At 39.4% G+C, this 25,630-nt stretch overlaps 2 protein-coding genes across 2 annotated transcripts; both read left to right on the forward strand.

The window, feature by feature from the left end:
- The first annotated feature begins 8,840 nt into the window (after positions 1–8,840).
- On the forward strand, positions 8,841–15,266 carry LOC141647033 (uncharacterized). Its single transcript, XM_074455067.1, has 4 exons — positions 8,841–8,961; positions 9,188–9,476; positions 14,706–14,733; positions 14,835–15,266. Exons 2-4 carry the CDS (start codon positions 9,202–9,204, stop codon positions 15,024–15,026), a joined length of 495 nt encoding a protein of 164 aa, XP_074311168.1. The 5' UTR covers positions 8,841–8,961; positions 9,188–9,201; the 3' UTR covers positions 15,027–15,266.
- A 7,121-nt stretch (positions 15,267–22,387) lies between these two features.
- On the forward strand, positions 22,388–23,557 carry LOC141647034 (uncharacterized). Its single transcript, XM_074455068.1, has 3 exons — positions 22,388–22,478; positions 22,706–23,022; positions 23,124–23,557. Exons 2-3 carry the CDS (start codon positions 22,720–22,722, stop codon positions 23,316–23,318), a joined length of 498 nt encoding a protein of 165 aa, XP_074311169.1. The 5' UTR covers positions 22,388–22,478; positions 22,706–22,719; the 3' UTR covers positions 23,319–23,557.
- The last annotated feature ends 2,073 nt before the right edge of the window (positions 23,558–25,630 follow it).

Raw genomic sequence — 25,630 nt, forward strand, 5'->3', positions numbered from 1 at the left:
AATGTTATTTACATGTTTCAAGTTGAATGAACGCAAATGGGTAGTAATGTATAAGGTAAGTTCAAGTATAACATGATGGCATGATTATGTTTATGAATGACTCGGCCGCGGGTAAACGAAGTTGGGTAATTGTGTAGCGTAGTGTGGCATACACCTTACTAGTAAGGCGATATGTTATGCGTGAGTAATGATTGTAAAACGTGATTGAATGTAATAATTAGTGCCGAATCCCGAACTTAGTTTGGAATCGACACGCAGTGTTGTTTTGCAGGTATCTTCAAAGTTACTTAGTTCTTCTGACCGAGTACTTAACTACACTTGACCGAGTGCGAGTGCTTACTAGACCGAGTAGACCTCACTTGATCTAGTTAGGAAGCTATGACGTCGGGATGTGGAAATTTCTGCAGACACTCGATGAAATGGCTCCTACTCGATCGAGTAGGGTGGTACTCGATCGAGTACCCTAGGCACTCGATCGAGTAGGTTACTGTACAGTGAGACATACGGGTTTCTTAAAGCCCCAATTCTTTCCCATTCTCCTCATTCTTCCTCTATGTTTCGACACACCTAAACCTTCATTCCTCTCAAAATCTCTCAAACTCTTGGGTTAGTAGTGATTCTTGGGGGTTGATTTTCTTGTTTAATTTCGTTCCTTTACTTTATTACTTATTCAAGGCATGATTTCTTCTCTATTTCTATGTTTTTATGTTTTAAACTTGTTGAGGATGGTTATGTAATCTGAAATTTTCGATTTATATGGATAGATTGTTACTTTTAATGGTTGAAATACGATTCACATGCCTTCTTTCCTTGTTTGTTGGTGATTAATTGCTGTAAATTAGACTAGAAATTTGCAATTAGGGGGCCGAAATTTCTAGGGTTACAAAATTGAAATTGATTTTTTTTTTATTGTTTTACAATGATTAGATGATGGAATTGAGTCTTATGTACTGTTTATATCATGTTGAAGGATGAATCTTGATGATTTTCACCTTAAAAAGTTACCTTAAAACTCCGTCTTAAAAGTGCCTTAAGTGGAAATTCGTGATTTATAATTGGAATTCAGTGTAGTATATGAATGTTTAAGTGTAGGTTGAACTTCAATATGATAGTAGTGATGATAAATGATGAAGAACATGCCAAAATAATCACAGTTGTAGAGACCGTCTGACAAGCTTACCTGAGTTAATTTCTTTTTCTAATATTGAAGATGATGATCATATCTTCTAAGTTATTTCTCCATGAACTTGTATAATTGCCTCACATGTGTTTAGGAGTGTGTTGGAACAACCTTAGAGTCATGCTAGGATACCCGAATTTGCTGAGTAAATGTGTTCACAAGCCAAATTTTCATAACTACGGTTTATAAGTGACTACAAACTGAAACTATATGTCAAAATTGAGGAAACTATTGGTGAAATGTGTATATCTAGTTGAGCATTCAAGTTTAATGGCATGAATTATGTGCTTCAAATATCAAACTGGTTGATGAGTTAGTGAACTTTGCTGAGTATATATAGAACTCAAATTGCATGAAGTATATGTTTACATGTTTTATACAAAGTTGTTTACATCATGTGCCGAAACAGATGCCGAGACCGACCACAGGGAACCATCAGAGTAAACGGGGAAGGGCTTCACAGCCCGAACCTGGGGAGGGTAGTAGACCTGTGGTACCCGCAGTTTCGGAGTACCCCGATGTTGTTTTTGTCGACTTCAGGCAGAGAGAGCGTTTTGTAGCTTTACAAAAACGCAAAATGAGACCTACGAGATGTATAGACACTACTTTGTTGGAGGATTTGGGAATAGAGACGGATGTCCGTCACATATTCGAGACTTTGGGTTTTACGGGTTTGTATAGGCTGAGGAAACATTCTTATCCTTTCCTCACTTTGGAGTTTATGAGCTCCTTTAGCTATGACCCAGCGGGCCAGACCGTTGAGTTTAGGTTGATGAATACCAGTTTTCTGTTGACTATGGATTTGTTTGCCTCTCACCTTGGGTTGGCCAAGCCTACCAAGGACTCTATCACCGATATCCCAGCCGAGTGCGGTGTCTGCCGCCTGATGCCTTGTCTGATTGGAAAGCAAGCTCCCACCTCGAGCAACATGCTGATTAATGACGTTCAGCATGTTACCTTGAGGGTCATTCTCCGTTCTCTTTCGAACCTCCTTTATGACAGAAAGGATATCAGTAAACTGAATAATCATGAGGTCTTGCTTCTGATGTCTTACCTCAACCCGGAGCGGGCCAGGAAAGTGGTCTTTAATGCTCCTTCTATGGTTTGTGTTGCCCTTGCCTTGATGGCTTCTGCCTCTTCCCGGTACCTGAGTTGTGGCGCTATCGCCACTCGATTAGCTGAAAAGCTAACCTCTTTTGAGGCTTCTTCGGAGTACGTGCCTCTAGCTATCCCAGTGCCTACCATGGACCGTGACTACTATCTCGACCTGAAGTGGTTGAGGACCTTGGCTGACGGTAGCCTAGCGTGGAGGGTGTGGGGCATGAGTTGGATGAAAATTCCAGCTCCTGAGCACCTCCCACCGACGGAGCCCATAGAGCCAGCGGTAGTGGCTGTGGATGTGGACGATGAGGAGGAGGAGGAGGAGGATGAGGATAGACCCCGCCAGCTGCAGACCTATCTCATCGACGACACCATTCTCGAGGTGATGCCGGAGCCGACGAAGGGCGAGAATGCGGGAGTTGCGGTGGTGGAGAGACCTAGGTTGGGGAGAGGACCCCGTCGAGTGAGGGAGAGGGCCTCGGAGACTAGGCCACAGCCGGTAGCGCCACAGCAGCAGCATCATCCCTTCCCGTGCTACCCTTACCTCGACACCCCGGAGACGCGATCCAGCTACTTAGCAGAGCGAGTGTCATCTACCTTGACACTCAGGAACATGCACGAGATGGCGTACACTCAGGGGATAGGGACCGAGGGGCCGCATCCGGTTTGGTGGAGTGGAGTTGGGGACTACACAGGGGTTTTCCATTCCTACGGGGTGGAACAGTCGACGTGGGGGACACCTCAGTCCTTCGCCTACGGTGGATTAACCCCATGGTATGTGAGCCCGGGAGCAGGAGCAGGAGTTGATGCGGGTGTTGGTTCATCGGGTGCAGGTATGCCTGGAGGTGGTGGGGGTGATGATGAGGTGATGGTTGATCAGCAGCAGCAGCAGCAGGAGGAGTGATACTCCTTATTCTTATCTTTGTTTATGGTAGTTGATGTTGGTAGTATTGTTAGATGTTCGTAGTTGTTTTTTTTTAGACACGGTTCATGAACTTGTATTGTTGGCCATAAGGCCGGATTTGCTACTTTAACCTTATTGCAGGATGATTGGGAGTCGGGGCATCATCCCGACTCAATTTATGTGACGGTCATGTATATATATGTTGGTTTATGACAGGTTGTGTAAGGAACTTGGCCTGTAGGTACTTGACAGAGTACCCCGTACTCTATCGAGTAGCTGCAGGAAAGGAAGAGAGAAAGCATTCTGAACTCGGGCTACTCGATCGAGTAGCCAAGACAGTCGATCGAGTAGCATGGCACTCGATCGAGTACCCTCACATACTCGATCGAGTAGCACTGTTACAGGAGGTTTTCAAAATTAAAAGTGTGCAATTGTTTTATAATTACAAGTTTGATATTTAACGTGGTTGTTAGTGCTTAATAACATCTGGGAACCGTTAATTTTATATGTTGGAGGCCGTGCTTGAGTTTTCTAAGTGCCTATTTGTAACAAGTAGTGAAGTGATGACGATTTCTTGTTGTTTTTAATATTACATATGCCGTATTTCCATCTATCCTTTGAAGTTACATCCTTTCTTACATTTGGACATACAATGTTAACATGCTTTATCAACGGCGGCTAGTTATTCCGGTGATTTGTGTATGATTTCTAGGTTATCGAGCACATAGTTAGTAAGTAATGTCCATACCAAATAATATAGCTTTTAACTAATGTAATGCTACAAGTAATAGGTAATGTGACTTGTGATTTTGACGGTGAACTTCGGGGACGAAGTTCCTTTTTAGAGGGGAAGAGTAATGTCGCGAAAGGAAAAGGCTGTTTTGAATTATGTTTTGCTTGTTTATAATGTTTTGTTGGTATTATGTTTTGCTTTAATTACAAAATTTCCGAGGTATATGTGATTACTTTAGTTCTTTAAAGTGAATGTGTTGTATGTTTCAATGGGCGGTCATGAAGAAATAGTTATGGTGCAATGAATTGTAATCGAATCACGTTGTTGAGTAACATGGTGGCATTAGTTGTATAGCATGAAAGTTGATATGAGACTTAGTTGGAAAGTTGATGAGAAACGTGTTCCGGTCTGATAGTTTGATAGTTGTTACCATATGCTGGGTGATCGTGGATTGTGCTTCGCCTTGTGAGATTGATGTTTTATATGATATATAGAGTAACGGTTGACGGTGATAATGTGCTTATGATAGTAGTAAGAGTCGTTACGAGTAGAGCGTAGACAGTGATGATGATGACATGGGGGGATGGTATTTCTGGGGAGTCATGACTTGAGTGGGAAGAATAGCAGTGTCGTGTTTTTCCGTGTCTTATATGTTGGGATAGGTGAGTTGAACTTCGGGGACGAAGTTCTTTTAAGGGGGGAAGACTGTAATACTCGTCCTTTTAGAGACCCTTTGACCAGTGTTGACCGACCTTGGGAGCGGGAATAGTCTTAGAAAGACGTACCAAAGTTATCTTGGGTTACGAGTTGGGAGTGGTACTCGATAGAGTAGAGGCTACTCGATCGAGTAGCTTAGTTACTCGATCGAGTAGGGGGCTACTCGATCGAGTAGGTTGGGTACTCGGTCGAGTATCGAGTTTGCAGCGAGGGTTTTATATCGCGTTTTGTTAAATCCGCAAATCATTTCCGCCTCATTCCTTCCATCCTTTAGTCGCCTCTTTCCCTTCCCTTCACCACAAAACCTCCATGGAAGCCCTTTGAAGGTCCTTGTGCCTTAGGAGAGCGTAGCTTGAGTCGGGTAGCGGTCTTTTGCCGGGTTTCTCCTTATAGGTATGTCATAATCATCATCACTTTTCCCATCGTTGTGATTAGGGTTTGCTTGATAGTAATAGATAGTTGTTTTGCCCTTATAGGCTTTGCTTAGTTGCTGGTTACGACATGTGTCGGCGTGGATTGGTTGCGGTTGCGTAAAGGTAGGTTCGCCTACTCAGTTTCTGTAGATAGTCTAGTGTGTCGATCGTTGTATCGTTGTTGTTGTGTTGTGATTGCGGTTGGGTGACGGTATGTAGACGATTGTGATTGTGATTGTGATTGTTTGTCTGTGGTTCTCGAGATGCGTTCTCGGCTGAGTGGAGTCACTTGCGGGAGTGGCTTCACGCCCTAGTTTCGCCCTTCGTGGAACCCGTCACGGAAGGGGATGTGCACATTAATGGGACAGGGTTATCGCTCGGTATGATGAGCGGGGCTTAGGTGGGAACGGCTGCGGTCCTCCACTGGCAGGGCTGGTCCAGTGGACGGTCGGTGACGGAGATGGAGTGGAGTACCTGATTGTGATTGATTGTGTGGTGTTGTTTTGTTAGTTGTGGTTAACTTGGTTGTGTCTTATCTCAGTACTGACCTTGTGTGGTTGTCTTGTTTGTTTATGTGTCTGCCGTGATCCCCTATGGTGAGCAGTCTGTCTTAGCAGGTGTTGATGTGGTTGCTAGCTGGAGTCCGGGCAGGGATGAGTCGCCACGAGATTTAATAGTTATAGCAAGTAGTCTTTGAGTTGTACCTTTTATATTACTAGTTGGATAGATGGCTTGTAAAGTAACTTAATAGTTCTTTTATCGACACTTGATTATTACTGTCCTCGGGCAACCGAGATGGTAACGCCTTTATATGCTAAGGAAGGCCTAGTTAAGGCTCCTCTGTATATGGGGGTGTTACATGTTATATGTCCGACATTGAAAAATAATGTAGAATTATATAAAAATAATAGAATTGTCCCACATCGAAAAATTAACATAAGATGTGGTGGTCTTATGATTATAAATATGAGGCATCCTTAGAACTTAGGTATCAACCCAACATCTTTTGCGTCTCTTAAATAAGATGTTTTGACTTTTGATCATATCTAAATAAATGATTAGACATAAGATGTAAATATTAAGACCTTATAACCATTTTTTGTTACTAAGTCAATTACCCCGTTGCAACGCACGGGCATCCAAACTAGTTTTATTAAAATATAAGACACTTTATTAATAAAAATATGTATAAAAAATTGTATGTAAATATTCATATTCACCCAACCTAAACCGACAATTAAAATAATTGACAAAATTACTATTTCTCCAAAAACAATTGAAGTGACCTATAAAAAATCTACATACAATATTTGGTAAATACAAGTTCTTATTTGTGAAGGGCATATTCATCACAAGCTTGCGACGGATTAAGTATACCCATATGGGATAGATAAGACAATAACAAAGTGCATACGGAGTAACAATCTGTTTTGTCTTATTTACCCACATAGGTAGTACTTAGATCTTTCGCAAGCTTATGACGGATATACCCGTCACAAGGGAGAATTGTTGATTGGTAAATTGACTCGTAATAAGACTCGTAACCAATAGCGAATACAGAAAAATTTCTTTCTGGGGTCCGGATTAATATTTAAAATCTATATACACATAAAAAAGTTATAAATTTATTTTTTTAGCCTGAAAATTAGACAAAATAAGCAAAAAAAATTCTGTTTCCGGTGTCCGCGCACCCCGGAAAGTCCTTCATAGATCCGCCGCTGCTCGTAACTCCCTAGTCCATAAAAATTCAGCTATAAAGGCCACCAATTATATAGAACAATTTAGCCCATAATAAAGAACAATATGCTTAGAAACCCTCGTTTCCGCTGTTAACTTTCGACTCCATTTTCCATCTATTTTTATCGTTTTATCTTTTTCCACCCTCCTATGCACTTTCCTTTATTTTTACTTATTCAAAAACCTGAATTATTTCTATTAAATTATCAATTACCCCAAATCCCAATAACCCACAATATATATTACGGAGTAATAATTAAGCTGATTAAGTTGATAGTCAAGGTACTCCAAAATATATTTAATGAAGTATTGGGGAATTATAGCATGTGTGACAAATTGACAATCCATAGAAATTGGGTTGATGAGTTGAGAGTGAAGACCTTCAAATTTGTATATTTAGTGATCGATTTATTGATAAATATCATCCTCCAATCCGTTTCGAAGCAATTTATTTTTATTTTCCGGTTTGAATTCATTTTTCTTTCTCTTTTTTTTTATATATATAAATATTTAAAATTCCGTCTCTTTTTAATTCTACGATCTTTGTAATTTGTAACTACAAATCGTCCTCTACTGTTGATATTTTTATTGTTAATTAATATTGATAGTAAATAGTATAATAACCGCCTCTTACTGTAATTCAATACGACATTAATTTTTTCGTTTTCAGGATGTTCTTTTGCTTTTTTAAAAATAATTTTACGTTTTATTTTCCGTCTTAATAGAGATATTATAAATACCGTAGACATTAATTTTATGGATTTTAATGTATTAAGTGAATTTAGATGATTAATATTTCCATATCATTAGTTGTCCGAGGGAAAATAGTCCACAATTTTACCCAATATTTAATTTAATGTGATGTATTTTATTAATAGAATATTTGTATATTTATTATATATAAGTCATATGGTTATATAAGTCATTATGTCATAATGGAACAATTGTACAGTGAAGAGAGAGCAAGTACTCCATACTTTGTAATTAATTCTAATGTTGAACGTGGACCTAAAAATCAGGAAACTAAATATAGGCTTTGACTTGCTTACTTTCAACCACAGAGCGACACCTAGGCTCTGTGGTTGTTCTTTTAATAAATAGGATAAAAAGAACGTTAAGTCTTGGTTAATATGGATTATCCATAAATATGATTATACATCCAGTTGTATATAGAGCATTGTACAACTAAAGTATAAGAATCCGAGTTTATATGTATTTTTTTCTGAGCTAATTTTAAATTTCATATTTTTAATGTGTAAATTTTGGTATTTTTTTCTGAGCATTGACCGGTCGGACACCCATCAACCTACATCCCCTTGCCGTCAACATCTAATATAATAACAACTTCCCACAACTTTTAACTTACGATAAATGATTAATATCCGAGTTCGCCTAGGCAACAACGATGTCACTATCTAATAGTCTAATACTTCAATTTTAAGGTACCAAAATCACGAGTATCGTATTCTATGCGGTTAGAGATAAGATAATTAAATTCTCCACCAACATAAAAAGAAACGAAAGAAAGGGAAATGAAGGTGTGTGGTTGAAAAAAATTATAAAAAGAACGTTAAGTCTTGGTTAATATGGATTATCCACAAATAGGATTATACATCCAGTTGTATATAGAGCATTGTATAACCAAAGTATAAGAATCCGAGTTTATATGTATTTTTTTCTGAGCTAATTTCAAATTTCATATTTTTAATGTGTAAATGGATGAGTTCAGATCCTTTCTAATAAAGCTCATATTGTTTAACATAAAGCTCAGATACTTTATTATAAAACTCGGATTCTGTACCGTACAACTGGTTGTATGATCCATGAATTGTGGATTATCCGTCTTAAATCTTAAAACGGGTTAAATATTACCATTTCGCGGTCATAAGGACAAAATTATGGTATTTCTTAGGCAACTTGCAATGTAATTTGATATGTAACCGACTCGTCTTAAGTTTAAGACAGATAATGTCCGTGTTAAACGAGAATTTGAGTAAAAACAAAGGTAAAGGGCATCATATTCTATGATATGATATGTGCACATTGTGGAATAACGTGAAATATAGATAGAGAGCAGAACTCCCTATAAATAGGATGAATGGATGAATGTTTTTTTATAGCATAGCAACACACAACCTCATAAGAATTAGAGTGTTGTACTAGTCAAAGACTCAAGGTATGTTTGCGTTTTACTTTGTAAAGTAGTATCGTATATCTTGTTTAAAACCGTTTAAAATTAAATGTCTCGCAATTTTCCTTTTACTTTAGTTTTATTTAAATCTGTAGTAAATATCATATAGTATCTTAATTTAGGACGGTTTAAACCAAGAATTTGTGTCGGTGAATAGTATGTTTTGCTTAAGAACGTTTTAATGTTTGTTTGATTTACTTTTGACCAACAGAGATCAAACAAAGAATGGCTTCGATGCAATTGGAAAACCAATTGACCGTGAAGGAGAAGCTGACTGCCAACCTGAACAACCAAACCAAAACTCAGATTCATTCGGAACGTTACATTAACTATTCCAAGTCCGAGACAGGCCCTGACCCACCAACTATTGACGCCGGTGAGGAAGTGACATTTAACGGGTTTGTGTCGAAAGGAGCAGTAGTGTATGCTCCACCCAGCCCTACCCGGAAAATACCCGGTTTATCGCCGGCTTGGGTCCTAGCTTGGGACACAACTGGTTACACGGTCTGTAGAAGTTACAGCAGCCTCTAACAGAATTCTGTAAGAGCTGACTCATCGCCACATCACCCGCACAACAAACTTGTAACTAACTTTAGGAGTTTGTTACATTGATCTAGCTTACTCTTTAGCATTTCTGATTTGTATATAAAGGAATGTACATAACACATTTTGTAAGTTAACAAAATTGGTAATAAAATTTCCTCTTTTATTTAGCTTGATGTTTCTTCCCTTCTAAAGCTTAAGTTTACCTCCATTAATGGAGTATTGATCAAGCTTGAAGGTTTCTTCATGGTATCATCGTCTACAAAGATCCTGTGATATTCTTTTCAGTGATTACTTTGTCCAATTATCGCTACATTCCGCTGCACATTTTATCTCAAATTTCATTTTTTTTTTCTTTTTCTTTCACAATCAATACTTCTTTCACAAAAATGCCAGAAACTCCAGCAAATTCGTATACATCAGTATACAAGGATCCTCTTCATCTCACTACTGCTGATCAATCATTGATTCAGTTGATTCCTCATGTTTTCGATGGAAAATCGTTCTTACACTGGTCTCGGAACATTCGCATTGCGTTGATCACCAAAAACAAGCTCGGTTTCATCAATGGCGGTTATCCGCAACCTGCTGAAGATCATGACAATTATTGCGATTGGATTCGCACGGATTATACTGTTATGCGCTGGATCTTACACTCTCTTGACTCTAAGATCTCTGCTGGTTTATCCTATGTTACTTCCAAAGAATGCTTGCTATGGGATGAGCTTCATGAAAGGTACAATCAATCAAATGCGCCATTCTTATACCAGCTTCGTAAGGATGCTCATCAAATTACTCAAGGTACTTCATCTGTTGCTGATTATTATGCTCGATTGCGTTCAATTTGGGAGGATATGAGGTCCCTAGATCCTTTGCCTGAGTGTAGCTGTGGTGTTCTTGTGAAATGTCCTTGTCAAATTCTGAAGAAGATTGTAGAAAGAGAGAACATTCATCATGTTCTTGATTTTCTCATGGGTTTAGACAAGAAATATGAGCATACTCGTTCTCAAATTCTTGCAATGGAGCCTTTACCTAAGGTGAATCAAGTTTTTGCAACTGTTCACCAGATTGAAGCTCAGAAACTCATCACTGAATCTGTAGATCAGGTAGTGACTGATGGAGTTGCACTTGCTGCTTCTCAAAATCCGCAGTCTGGTGTTCCTTCTAATGTTTGGATGCGTGATGCAAAGAAGCCTAAAGTTGATCGTTCCAAGTTCTTCTGTGATCACTGTGAGAAAGTAGGTCATACTATTGACTATTGTTGGACATACAAGCAATGGCTTAAAGCTCATCCTGAGCTTGCAAAGGAGATTGCAAAGGAGAAGGCCAAAGCTAAGATGCCTGCAGGCCACTATTCAGGGAAGTCAAAGAAACTTGCTGCGAATGTAGAGACACAGAGCTATGAGTCTGATTCTCCTCTTGAAGTGTGCAGGCCTTCTTCCTCTGGTTCTCAGGCAGATGCTCCTAATCCTGCATTTGTTCAAGCTGTAGCAAGGGAGGTTTTTAGGTTGCAGTCATCTGCTTCTTCTTCTGATGTTTCTGGTCCTTCTTTTGGAGGTACAATTTTTGCCTCTACTGCTCGTGTTTGTTCTGCTCTAAATTCTTCTGATTGTTGGATAATAGATTCTGGTGCATCTGATCATATGACATCAGATTTCACAGTCCTAACCAACATCAAATACTTGTCTAAACCTCTGACTATTACTTTACCTGATGGCCAAATTAAACTTGTCAAAATCACTGGTGCAGTTGTGTTAAATGCAGATATAACCTTGCATAATGTGCTCTTCTTATCTGATTTCAAACACAATTTGCTTTCTCTTGGTAGGCTTTTGTCTGATCAAAGACTAATAGCTAACTTCACTTCAACTGAATGTCATGTTCAGGATCCTTCCACTAAAAAGATCTTATGTTCAGGCTGGAAGACTGATGGCATATATCAATTTAGAGCTGCTAATAACACTGTATCTCGTCAGACTGTTTGTAATTCTGGTTTTTCCTTTTCTGCTGCTACTGTTCTTGATGATGTAGCTTTGTTACATGCACGTTTGGGTCATTCTTCCCTTAGTACCTTGAAGCATGTAATACCAGGATCAATACTAAATAAAACAAACAGTTCTTTGCATTGTGATACATGTTTACTTGCCAAGCACCATAAAATGCCATTTCCTATTAGTCAAACAGTCACTTCTGCTGTGTTTGATTTGGTTCATATTGATTTGTGGGGACCATATAGAGTAAAAACTCTGACTGGTGCTTCATATTTCCTTACAATTGTTGATGACTTTAGTAGAGTAACTTGGACTATGTTGCTTAAATCTAAAGTTGATGTATGTCAAACATTGCTAAATTTCTTTGCCTATGTTAATACCCAATTTCATAAACAAATTAAAGTCATTAGAAGTGACAATGGCACTGAGGTAGTTCAGGAAGAATGTGGGCAGATGTTTCTTGACAAAGGCATAGTACATCAAAAGACAATTCCTGGCAATCCTCAACAGAATGGGACTGTTGAGAGAAAGCACAGGCACTTATTGGAGACTGCAAGAGCTCTCAGGTTCCAAAGTCACTTACCTAAGAGGTTCTGGGGTGATATGATTCTAGCTGCCACCCATTTGATAAATTTAATGCCTACTGTGGTTCTTGGTTGGATGACTCCATTTGAGGTCTTATTCAAGACTTCTCCTGATTATAGTCATCTCGAGGGTAATTGGTCTGTCTATGTTATGCGGCCACAGAAAGTAGGGGATAAGTTTGAACCAAGGGCATCCAGATGTGTGTTCCTTGGCTATCCTTTTGCTCAAAAAGGTTACAGATTATATGATTTGGACAAAAAGAAAGTAATTCTTAGCAGAGATGTTCTCTTTCAGGAGAAACTTTTTCCATTTGATCCAACATTCAACTTTGATACAACTTTGAGGGATAGTGCAAATCCAGATTTTCCAAAATATTATAACAATAATGCACAACATTTCTCAGAGGTATTGCATTCTGATATCTCTGAGACTGCTGATAATGGCACTCCAAATTTTGTACAAGATAGCTCTCCAATTATGACATCAAATACTAATACAGGTGACACTACACAAGACCTCAATATTATTCCAAATAATACAAATGTATCAAATAATATCCCTGATGTCTCTCATTCTGCTCCTGAACCATCTAGGAAATCAGGAAGGTCAAGGCAATTGTCATCCACACTCCGTGGCTTTGACTGTAAAGGAATGCCTCCTTCTCTCACTCCTTCTTCTGTGAGTTATCTTCTTTGTTTCTCCTAGTTTTGGCGGGGTACTCGATGACTATCGAGATCATGTCATAATGTTCTCAAAGTTTTTGAGCCTCGCTTGTTATAATCGAGGCCAAAACAAATCCTCTCTGGGTTGAGGCCATGAACAAGGAATTGAAAGCTTTGGAGGACAATAATACCTGGGTTTTGACACCTCTTCCTAAGGGTAAGAAGGCAATTGGGGCCAAATGGGTTTACAAAATCAAGTTTAACCCAGATGGAAGTGTTGAAAGATATAAAGCCAGGCTAGTTGCTAAGGGGTATAGTCAGGTTGAGGGCAAGGACTACAAGCATACTTTCAGTCAAGTTGCTAAGCTTACAACAGTTCGGCTTTTAATTGCCTTTAGCAAAGAAGAAGGCAATGGTCCCTACATCAGCTGGACATCAATAATGCCTTTCTCCATGGGTTCTTAGATGAGGAGGTCTACATGAAAAGACCTGAAGGGTACACATCCGGGCACATTGATGATGTTTGTCTCTTAAAGAGATCTTTGTATGGCCTGAAACAAGCATCAAGGCAATGGAACCTTGAATTGTCCAAGTTTCTCATAGGTCAAGGCTTTGTCAAATCCAAATCTGACTATTCTCTCTTTACTAAGTCAGATTCTGATGGTTCTTTTACTGCAATTGTGGTATATGTTGATGATTTATTGGTCACAGGCAATAATGAGAGTCACATTACTCATATTAAGCATGCTCTTGATCAAGCTTTTACCATCAAGGATTTGGGGCCACTACGATATTTTCTTGGCATTGAAGTTGCCAGATCTCAGTCTGGTATTCTCTTGAATCAACGAAAATATATAGTTGATATCATTAAGGATGCTAGGATGGAAGACTGCAAGCCTACAGCTTCTCCTCTACCTACTGGATTGCGTTTGTCCACTGACTCAGGTGGCATTCTTGACACACCTGAAGTATACAGACGGCTAATAGGCAGGCTACTCTATCTAAACATCACTAGGCCTGACATCTCCTACAGTGTTCAGCAGCTTAGTCAGTTTTTAAGTGAGCCACGCATCCCACATTATCAAGCTACTTTACATCTCATCAGATACCTTAAAGGCAGTCTTGATTTGGGGCTTTTTTTACTCGCAAAAGCGATCCGCAATTGCAAAGCTCGTGTGACGCGGATTGGGGCACTTGTGCTTACTCGGGAAGGTCTCACATCCTTGGCTATTGCATATACTTGGGTACCTCTTTGGTGTCCTGGAAAACTAAGAAGCAATCCACTGTTAGCAAATCATCGGTGAATCAATCGGAGCACGGGAGCATGAGTGAGTCGGACGGCTAGTGAAATCACTTGGCTTCTTCGAACTTTTGAAGGATCTGCATCTCATGGTTCCCATGCCTACTACACTCTTCTGTGATAACCAGGCTGCTCAGCACATTGCTGAAAATCCCGTTTTTCACGAGAGAACTAAACATCTGAAGTTAGATTGCCATTATGTTCGAGAAAGAATTGCTGAAGGATTGATTAAAACTGCTCATGTCTCTAGTGCAGATCAGCTAGCTGATGGTTTTACTAAAGCTCTTACTAAACAACAGCATGCTCACTTTGTTGTCAAGTTAGGTCTTGTCTCTTCATCCCCAAGTCCAACTTGATGGGGGGGGGGTGTAGAAGTTACAGCAGCCTCTAACAGAATTCTGTTAGAGCTGACTCATCGCCACATCACCCGCACAACAAACTTGTAACTAACTTTAGGAGTTTGTTACATTGATCTAGCTTACTCTTTAGCATTTCTGATTTGTATATAAAGGAATGTACATAACACATTTTGTAAGTTAACAAAATTGGTAATAAAATTTCCTCTTTTATTTAGCTTGATGTTTCTTCCCTTCTAAAGCTTAAGTTTACCTCCATTAATGGAGTATTGATCAAGCTTGAAGGTTTCTTCACGGTCATCCCTCCCATTCCCAACAAGGTACTAAACATATTTATTATTGCTATTGTCGATTTTATTACGAGCGTTACTAGCATTCATGAATCCATACTTTATAATTATACATATGCTTTTTTTCGTAGGTTTATGTTACCTGCGGGCCTAATTACATTATTGAAAAGATGACCGACGATGAGATTCTTAAGAAACTGGATGAATCAACTTCGCCCGACGGTTCACACACCGACCCGATCACCAAGGCCACTATTAACGCCAATCTGACTCATTCGTTCCTTAGTGGCAATTCCCTCAAGGCAAACTTCGGACAATCCTAAAGCTAAGACAATGAAACAACCAAGTATTATATATACTATATAAATAAATAAACGCAAATTCTTGTTTCAGACGGCTACTTTTCCTCTGATTCATGGGTATTGCGACATAATCTGGCTTACTTGGTTACTTATAGTTTTATTTCTACTATATACTATCAACTTATTATGGTTACGAAACAATGTAATGCATGGTTGGGGTTCTTAGCCTCTTATATATACCATTAAGTGTTATTTCTATTACCTTTAGATTTGTATGAGTTTGTAGTTCATAAGATAATACTTCCTTCGTTTAAGTCATTGCCATAATACGTTTGTTCGAAATTCCTTTCACCTAATTTGAACAAACATATGAAATTGACGTGAAATAAGGGAGTAGTACTTTCAGGTAAATATTATAAACCCCTTTCCCATAGAACCTGAAATTTGGGTGAACCGAAACCGACATAATCTACCGAGACTAAACTACTTATAATTTATCACAGTGTTGTTTGTTCGTTCCGGCCAGAACCCGATCTGACCCGACTCGTGATCCAATATTGACTCAACCTCCGATGAATGACTTAATAACAAATTAGCTTAATAATGGTGAAAGTAAGACCAAATTGACATTCATCACATTGTTTTCACGCAAAGATAAAATAACGTACGGAAAACATTGTTTTTACTTGAATTTACCTATCCAAAAATCAAATACATAAGGTAAAATATATGCTGAAAACCTGATTTGATACTGACAAGAACTGAACACGACTCGACTTGTTATCGGATAATGACTCGACGTGAGTTATAACGGGCCTGAACCCGTCATTGACTCAACATAACCAAAACAGACATGACCTGACCCGCTTCCAGCCGAACCATAGCCGACCCGAGTTACTCGATTGTCACCTTTTCCTGTACCAACACATTCAAAGCAAACTAATAACTCGATCTAACCAGAGTATATATAACACGTACGAAATGGTATGTGTCCGTTAATAGTATGTTTAAATTAACCAGGTGACATAAGGAAGTATTATCTTTGCTACTAGCTAGGTTTCCCTGGTCACTATCTATGAGTAGTCTAATACTTCTATTTTAAGGTACTAAAATCCTGAGTATCGTATTCTATGTGGTACAATACAATAGATTGGATAATAAGAGATTTATTATTGATTGATGTGGTTCTAGTGATTACAATACAATAGATTTATAGTAGCTAGTAAGCTAACCCTAATACTCTAAACCATAGACGATAACCGTCGTTCCGATAATACCTAATTATTCTCTTCGGTACATTCTAGAATACCGATATTCCTCAACATCCCCCCTCAAACTCATGGTAATTTGCTAAAATTTCCATGAGTTTGCACAAAAGAAAATCAAAATAAGAAAGAGAAATTCAAATCTTCATCTTTTTTCATCTTCATTAATAGTCTTCGTCTTCGCAAGGTAGGCAAGATAAACGAGCATAAAACTCGCTAGAAATTTCTTCGAACAAGAACGTTAAGCTTTTCGGACTTGTCGAATATCAAATGATTTGTTAGGAACACTAATCGGACCTAAACAAATTTCAGTAAAACGGAAAATTATCCGTCAAATTTAATATTTGGAGAACGTTAAGTTTTTCGAACTCCAAATATTAGGGAGTATTTCTTATTTATTGAATAAAACCTAGGCCCCACCTTCCCCTATATCTTCCTCCACCCCGTATCCTTCACCAAACCACCATAGTCAACCATCCTTCACAGATCTGACCATACATCTCACTGCCATGACGCCATCTTCATAACCACCTTTCGCCTTACCGTCACCCTAGGCCTATTATTATTATATTAGGAATAAATATATGTCTCGCTCTACCCTCCTCCGTTCTTAACGTTGCTATGTCCCTGCCATGTCACTCGGTTGACTCCGTCCACGCCTATACCGCTCTCACGCCTGCCGCTGTCCTCCGTTGCTTCGGCAACCCTATCTGCCGCGTTGCTTCGGCAACCGCCATGATGCCCTATCTAAACCACCGCTATGTCCCGTCATTGTCTTGCCGCTGTCCGCCTCGGGTTCGCCCAGTAACCACCGCTGCCTAACGGGCCGGTTGGTATGACTTCATCGGCCATATGCTTTAGCAATTTTGGACGTGTGCCTAGTTTTGGTTTAGTCATATTGTTTTAATTCTGTTTTTAGTTTTGCACTGTTGAGTTTGCTTCGGCCCTCACAGTTTCGGTGTTTCACGAGTTTGCTTCGGCCCTTGTGCACCATTTATTTTGTTTTTATATTGTCGGTGTTTTACGAGTTTGCTTCGGCCCTCGTGCACCTTGACGTTTTAGTTTCGTGTCTCACGAGTTGTTTCGACACTCGTGCACATTTAGTACTATTATGTTATATTACTTTGTGTGGCTTTTTTCAATTGGCATGATCTCTGACAAAGGCAAGGCACTACAACCGGTTCAAGCGCCGACAACGATCAACTCGTCTCATCTACGTGGTATCATCAACTATTTCTTTTTTAGTCCAGTCAAAGTGTCCGTTAACTACCGCTTTGACTGAGGGGGTGTATTAGAGATATTAGTTAGTGTATAAGATATTAGGAAAGATATTATTATGGGTATCATAATAATATCCTATAGAATATTAGGAATATTCTTGGATTATCCTCCAAGACGGTTTACTATATAATGTAACCGACTCATCAATAAGAATCATCTCATTCAGTTACAATATCTCCCCTCTATTATTTGACACATACGAAATGGCATATCCGAACAAACTCGACCCCGTTAAACAGTTTGCTTGGTGCTCTAATAAACAAATATTATTCGTTTTATTGGAATCCCGAGGGCTCACTCCCCGATTAGGCTCCTTGTGGACATGAATCCAAACTTGAATCATTATAGTCTCTGAGTTCCGTTCATTTGTTTACCTATTTTATTTTTGGGTTTCTCGTTCATTTATTTACCTTTTTATATTATGAATGATTTTGATGAGGAATTTGACAAAAGTGGCAATTTGCCCCCATAACTCTCTTCAATGTAAAATTAAGCATTTTATTCAAATGTAACAATCAAGCACTTTGACAAAAAGTGAATTTGATTAAAGAATTGGTCGATACAATTGTGTTTATATAGGGAAGTTAGTTACACTCTAACTAACTACCTTAACAACTTCCCGAACAACTTTTCTAACAACTTTGGTAGTTGATTTCTAACGGAAATGGATCCTCTTCATTTCCTTTCTCTCAATTTCCTCTCACAATCTATTTAAATAATAATTACCCCTTCACTCTCATTTCCTCTTTATTTTTATGCGTAAATTTAGAACCGTTAGATGTTGCCAAAACGCGATCCGGACCGTTAATAAAACTTGCCTTTCCATTTCTTTTTAGAAAATGGAGAGAAATTGGCCTCGTTTCTAATTACCTATATTTCCATAATAATACTCCCTTTTAAGTTTCTTATATCTTCTCTTTTTTTTTTTTTTTTTTTTTTTTCTTTTTGACACTAGTTTGCTTATCTTTCCCTTTCCTTCTTTGATACGTTTTATACATTTTTTATTATGTTTTTCTTAAAAAATCAACAACTTCCATAACTTTATTCATTCTTTATTTTTTTTTCTTTTCTATGTAAATTTACAACTTACATTACTTTATTCATTTTTTATTATTTTTCTTATTTTTTTCTGTCCAAATAAAAGGAGAAAATTTAAGAAACTTGGAGGAAGTATGTACTAATGAGGGTGTAAAAATCATTGGCAGAAGACAAGCAACAGAGCTCACCCATTGCTTGGTAAGCAGGCATGGAGGTTACTAACTGATGAGGATAGTTTGATGACAAGGCTTTTAAAAGGTAAATATTTTTCTTCTACTTCTTCTGGAGGCAGGTGTGGGGATCAATCCGAGTTATTCTTGGAGGAGTATATGGGAGGCTCGGTCGGTGCTTGTGATGGGGTTACGGCGCATGGTGGGGGATGGCCAGTCCACGGTGGTGTGGCGAGACCCGTGGATTGGGGGTTCTAGTTCGGGAATGGTTATTTCGCCTCGAGGGGAGTCTGACCCGGACTTACGTGTGGCGGATCTAAAGGAAGGAGGGGGTAGGGGATGGAATACTGAGTTGGTCGAATCAATGTTTCTTCCGTTTGAGAGTGAGAGGATACTCAGAATGCGAGTTTGTGGCCAGTTGGTTCGTGATGAGTGGTTTTGGAGTGGAGAGAGAGATGGGGTTTATACTGTTCGTTCGGCCTATAGACTTTTGGTCAAGCAAGATGGGGATGTGGAGGGACCATCGAGTATACTATCTGATAGCTGGTTGTGGAATAAAATTTGGAAAGCCCATGTTTTACCAAGGATTAAAGTGTTCTTGTGGCAGCTGTGTAATGAGGCCATTGCTACTAGAGGTAATATTTCGGCGCGGATGGGATCGGTTGGGAACGAATGTGCTCGATGTGGGGATTGTTTGGAAACTTGTTTACATGTGGTACGCGGGTGCGGGTGGGTTGGTGGTGTCTGGGAGGGGCTGGAGGTGGAGGTGCCGTCTTGTCTAGGATTTGTAAGGGTTCAAGACTGGGTGGAAGTTGCCTTGAAGGAGCTGGAGATACGGGAGCAGGTGGTTTTCATGACTGGGTGTTGGGCTATTTGGGAGAGGAGAAATAAAGCAATTTTTGAGGATGGGGAATGGAGGGCGGACTTAGTTGGAGGACGAGATGGAGGGGAGGGGGAGATTGGAGGAGGCAGTGGGGGTTCGGGGGGTGGCGGAGGATGGTGGCGGTTGGAGAAGGCCGGGGGACGGGGCGGTGAAGGTGAATGTGGATGCAGCTATTGTGGAGGGTGTGGGAATAGGACTGGGGGCAGTGTGTCGAAATGATAGGGGGGAGGTTGAGTGGTGTAGTGTGGAGCAGGGATCGGTGGTGATGGAACCTGAAGAAGCAGAAGCAGCTGCTATTTTGTATGGACTCAAGGAGGCTCGCAAGATGAATAATCGAAAGGTTATACTTGAGGGTGATTGCTCGAATGTCATCCATGATCTACAGCTGAAACGGAAGGGACGCAGTAGTATTTTCTTAATTTATAATGACATTTTTGTTTTATGTAATTCTTTTGACTTTGTTTCGTTTAATTGGTCGCGTAGAAGCTTTGATAAGGTCGCTCATGAGCTAGCTCATATGAGGCCATGGACTATAGGTTCTCGTAGGTGGTTGGCGTCTATTCTGTTGGACATTTCTGATGTAGTTCGTGCTGATTCTGATAATATATCTAATTAAACCCGTGTGGGTTTATTTCAAAAAAAAAACAGTCGTCACCCTCTATACCCCCAAAGAGTAAAAAGATGATAAAAAAACATTAATTAATACCTTTAAAACAAAAATCAAATGAAATTACTAAGGAAAGACAGTAACGGCTAACAATCGACGATTTATAAACAACCTTACAAGTTACAACTTACAAGAGTTTGTGTTAATCATTGTTATTGGATACTCATCATAGAAACATTTTCGAAAGAGATCCATGTGAAGTGTAAATAATCTAGTACCAACATAAATACTTTTATCTTTACTTAGGCTCGGTACTATCTTTGTTTGACCTCAGAATCGGGTTTACCCCATCCAAAATCCGCTTCTGAAAAAGACAACCTAGCCCAAGAATTAGCCTGAAGGTTAGGACATGTCACGGTATGAGTAGGGATGTCACTGGGGCGGGTAAAAGTGGGTACCGCCCCGCACCCGCCCCAATTGGGGCGGGGGATGGGTATAGCTTTGGCGGGTGGTGGGGCGGGTGCGGGTACGAAAATTGTACCCGCCATGGGTAATGGGGTGGGGATGGATTTTGCAGCTTACCCGCCAGTCATTAAAAAAAATTAATACGATTATGACAATTTTTTAAATCTTATTTAGTTATAATTAAGATATAATGTTAATAATAGCTATTTTATAAAGTTTTTACTAACTTCTTTGGTGAAAAACTAAAATTATAAAGATAAATTCAAAAAAAATGGAAGTAATGATTAAATCAACTTTTGCGAAAGAATTTATGAAATAAAGTTATGGTGTAGCGGGTTCATGAGTAAGCGGGGCGGGTACGGTTTTATATTTTTGCCCGTTGGGGTGGGGATGGTTTTGGAAACTTGTACCCGCCACAGGTGATGGGGCGGGGATGGGTACGAGTGTTTCTTGGTGGGTACGGATACGGGGGAGCTTATATCCATCACCGTCCCGCCCCAATGACATCCCTAGGTATGAGCTCCACGAACAAGAACCTTCAGATCCGACTGTTATTCCAAATAATCAATGGCGGATCTTAAACACTCACGATTGTGGATTAAGTCACCCGCTTTTGCAACACAACATGCGAAATATTATACATTCCCAAAATACCCTTGTGGTAATTTCGGATCGTTTAATCTGGACCGCCTATATGTATGTATAATTTAACGTCTTGATCGTCTGCTAATCGTTAAATTAGTCGACCTGACCGGTGGACCGCCCTCTATGGTCCACCGGGCGCCGAGACCAACTTAAAAAATTCCAACAATTAGCTATTGAAAACTCACGCAAACCTCAAATCCACGAAACCGATAACCCGGCCGGTTGACCGGTCGGACACCCATCAACCTACATCCCCTTGCCGTCAACATCTAATATAATAACAACTTCCCACAACTTTTAACTTACGATAAATGATTAATATCCGAGTTCGCCTAGACAACAACGATGTCACTATCTAATAGTCTAATACTTCAATTTTAAGGTACCAAAATCGCGAGTATCGTATTCTATGCGGTTAGAGATAAGATAATTAAATTCTCCACCAACATAAAAAGAAACGAAAGAAAGGGAAATGAAGAAGGTGTGTGGTTGAAAAAAATTATAAAAAGAACGTTAAGTCTTGGTTAATATGGATTATCCACAAATAGGATTATACATTCAGTTGTATATAGAGCATTGTACAACCAAAGTATAAGAATCCGAGTTTATATATATTTTTTTCTGAGCTAATTTCAAATTTTATATTTTTAATGTGTAAATGGATGAGTTCAGATCCTTTCTAATAAAGCTCATATTGTTTAACATAAAGCTCAGATACTTTATTATAAAACTCGGATTCTGTACCGTACAACTGGTTGTATGATCCATGAATTGTGGATTATCCGTCTTAAATCTGAAAACGAGTTAAATATTACCATTTGGCGGTCATAAGGACAAAATTTTGGTATTTCTTAGGCAACTTGCAATGTAATTTGGTATGTAATCGACTCGTCTTAAGTTTAAGACAGATAATGTCCGTCTTAAACGAGAATTTGAGTAAAAACAAAGGTAAAGGGCATCATATTCTATGATATGATATGTGCACATTGTGGAATAACGTGAAATATAGATAGAGAGCAGAACTCCCTATAAATAGGATGAATCGATGAATGTTTTTTTATAGCATAGCAACACATAACCTCATAAGAATTAGAGTGTTGTACTAGTCAAAGACTCAAGGTATGTTTGGGTTTTACTTTGTAAAGTAGTATCGTATATCTTGTTTATTAAAACCGTTTTAAATTAAATGTCTTACAATTTCTCTTTTACTTTAGTTTTATTTAAATCTGTAGTAAATATTACAGTATCTTAATTTAGGACGGTTTAAACCAAGAATTTGTGTCCGTAAATAGTATGTTTTGCTTAAGAACGTTTTAATGTTTGTTTGATTTACTTTTGACCAACAGAGATCAAACAAAGAATGGCTTCGATGCAATTGGAAAAGCAAATGATCGTGAAGGAGAAGCTGACTGCCAACCTGAACAACCAAACCAAAACTCAGATTCATTCGGAACGTTACATTAACTATTCCAAGTCCGAGACAGGCCCTGACCCACCTACTATTGACGCCGGTGAGGAAGTGACATTTAACGGGTTTGTGTCGAAAGGAGCAGTAGTGTATGCTCCACCCAGCCCTACCCGGAAAATACCCGGTTTATCGCCGGCTTGGGTCCTAGCTTGGGACACAACTGGTTACACGGTCATCCCTCCCATTCCCAACAAGGTACTAAACATATTTATTATTGCTATTGTCGATTTTATTACGAGCGTTACTAACATTCATGAATCGATACTTTATAATTATACATATGCTTTTTTTCGTAGGTTTATGTTACCTGCGGGCCTAATTACATTATTGAAAGGATGACCGACGATGAAATTCTTAAGAAACTGAATGAATCAATTTCGCCCGACGATTCACACACCGACCCAATCACCAAGGCCACTATTAACGCCAATCTGACTCATTCGTTCCATCGTGGCATCAATTCCCTCAAGGCAAACTTCGGACAATCGTAAGCGGCTAAGACAATGAAACAACCAAGTATATATACTATATAAATAAATAAACGTAAATTCTTGTTTCAGACGGCCACTTTTCCTCTGAATCATGGGTATTGCGACATAATCAGGCTTACTTGGTTACTTATAGTTTTATTTCTACTATATACTACCACCTTATTATGGTTATGAAACAATGTAATGCATGGTTGGGGTTCTTAGCCTCTTATATATACCATTAAGTGTTATTTCTATTACCTTTAGATTTGTATGAGTTTGTTGTTCATAAGATAATACTTCCTTTGATTAAGTCATTGTCATAATACGTTTGTTTAAAATTTCTTTCTCCTAATTTGAACAAACGTATGAAATTGACTTAAAATAAGGGAGTAGTATTTTCAGGTAAATATTATAAAACCCGATCCGATAGAACCTGAAATTTGGGTGAACTGAAACCGACCTAATCTAACCGAGACTATACTTATAATTTATCGCAGCATTGTTTATTGAATCGGACCTGACCTGACTCGTGATCCGATATTGACTGAACCCGATGAATGACTTGATAATGAATTAACTTAACAATGATGAAAGTAAGACCAAATTAACATTCATCTCAATTGTTTTCACCTAAAGATAAAATAAATACTCTTGTACTGAAAACATTGCTTTTACTTGAAGTTACCTATCCAAAAATCAAATACATAAGGTAAAATATATGATGAAAACCTGACTCGGTACTGACAAGAACCGAACCCGATTCGACTTTTATCTGATGATGACTCGACATGAATTATAACTAGCCTGAACTCGTCATTGACTCAACATAAGAGCATCTACAATGGTAAGCTAGTTGGTACTAGCTTACCTTTTTTTTTTTTTGACGGAAGAGTGCATTAAATAAATGAAAGAGAGTAGTTCAAATACATCACGGGGGAGGGTCGGAGCTTAAAGTCGTACAAGCCGAAATAAAGTCCGAATTACAATAATCAAGTACAAAGAAAGGGGCATGAGCCCAAATAAAGCTTCCATTTTGAGGGCTAGTGTCTTTAAGAGCGAATTTGGCGATAGCATCCGCTACTTTGTTGGCACTTCTCTTCTCAAAGACAATCTTCAAGTGGGGAGAGGCGTCTAGTAATTCCCTACACTCAATTAAAATGTTAGCAAAAGGTCCACAAGGAGAGATTTGGTTAGTAAGGGCATTGACCGCATTGAGACAATCTGAAGCAATAACAAATTTACTAGTGGACTGACCCGCAACACGCAAGCCTTCTCTAATCGCAAGCACCTCACAAATAAAAGGGGATGGGGCAGCCAGTCTAATGGTCCAACCTCTAACCCAAGAGCCAAAACTATTTCTAGTGACACACCCAATACTAGCAAAGGAAGACGAAGGAGAAAAGGCCGCGTCAACATTGATTTTCAACCAATCAGGCGGCGGAGGGGCCCAGCTACGCGAGCAAAAGGCATATGAGGGGTGAACACAGGTAGGGGAAAGGGGGGTGTGGTTATTAGCAGCAATCCAGGAGTAGGCCTGGGAGGAAATGAGAGTACTAAAACGTGAAGGCGGGAGAGAAGGGCTGGTAGTGAACATAGCATTACAGCGCTCAGTCCAAAGCTTCCAAACGATGAAGGAAAAAAGGGTGTTCCAAGAGGGGTCAGAGGAGGTGCAATTAGTATGGAGCCAAGGTTGGAGGTCGAGAAAAAAGAAGGGGGTTTGGACATTAAAAAAAGACCACACCTCACTCGCACGGCTACAGTCACGGAGAATATGGAGGGATGATTCAGGGAGGGAGGGGTTATCACAAAGGGAGCAGCAGGGAGAGGACAGAATGGATCGTGAGTGAAGGGTGGAGTTGTGTGGTAGCTTGTCCCACCAGGCCGTCCAAAGGAAAAGTTTAATCTTAGGTTGGGTAGGTAAATCCCATAATCACAAGAGGTCAACGGTGAAGGAGGGAGGACAAGGAGTGTGATCATGAAGAGACGCATAGCAAGATCCCAAGGAGAAATTTCCTTTTGGAGCAAGGGAAGTGCTAACGAAATCACCCCTAGCCGAGGAAGGAAGAGGCAGGGCAAGAATAGTATCACGGGTAGAGTCAGACAAAACAAAATCAAGGGCGTCCAAATTCCAATGGTTGTCAAGGATGATAGAGCATAACTTGGCATTTTGAGAGGAGATGTTTAAAGGCCCAGAGACATGATTCCTTAAGGGTCCAAGGCTGGACCAAGTATCATTCCAAAGGCTAATGGTTGAACCGTCTCCTATGGACCAGATGAGGTGGTGTTGAAGAATAGACCAGCCTACACCTACATTTTTCCAGATATGGGAA

This window comes from Silene latifolia, chromosome 3 (genome assembly GCF_048544455.1).
Source record: "Silene latifolia isolate original U9 population chromosome 3, ASM4854445v1, whole genome shotgun sequence".
Taxonomy (NCBI): Eukaryota; Viridiplantae; Streptophyta; class Magnoliopsida; order Caryophyllales; family Caryophyllaceae; genus Silene; species Silene latifolia.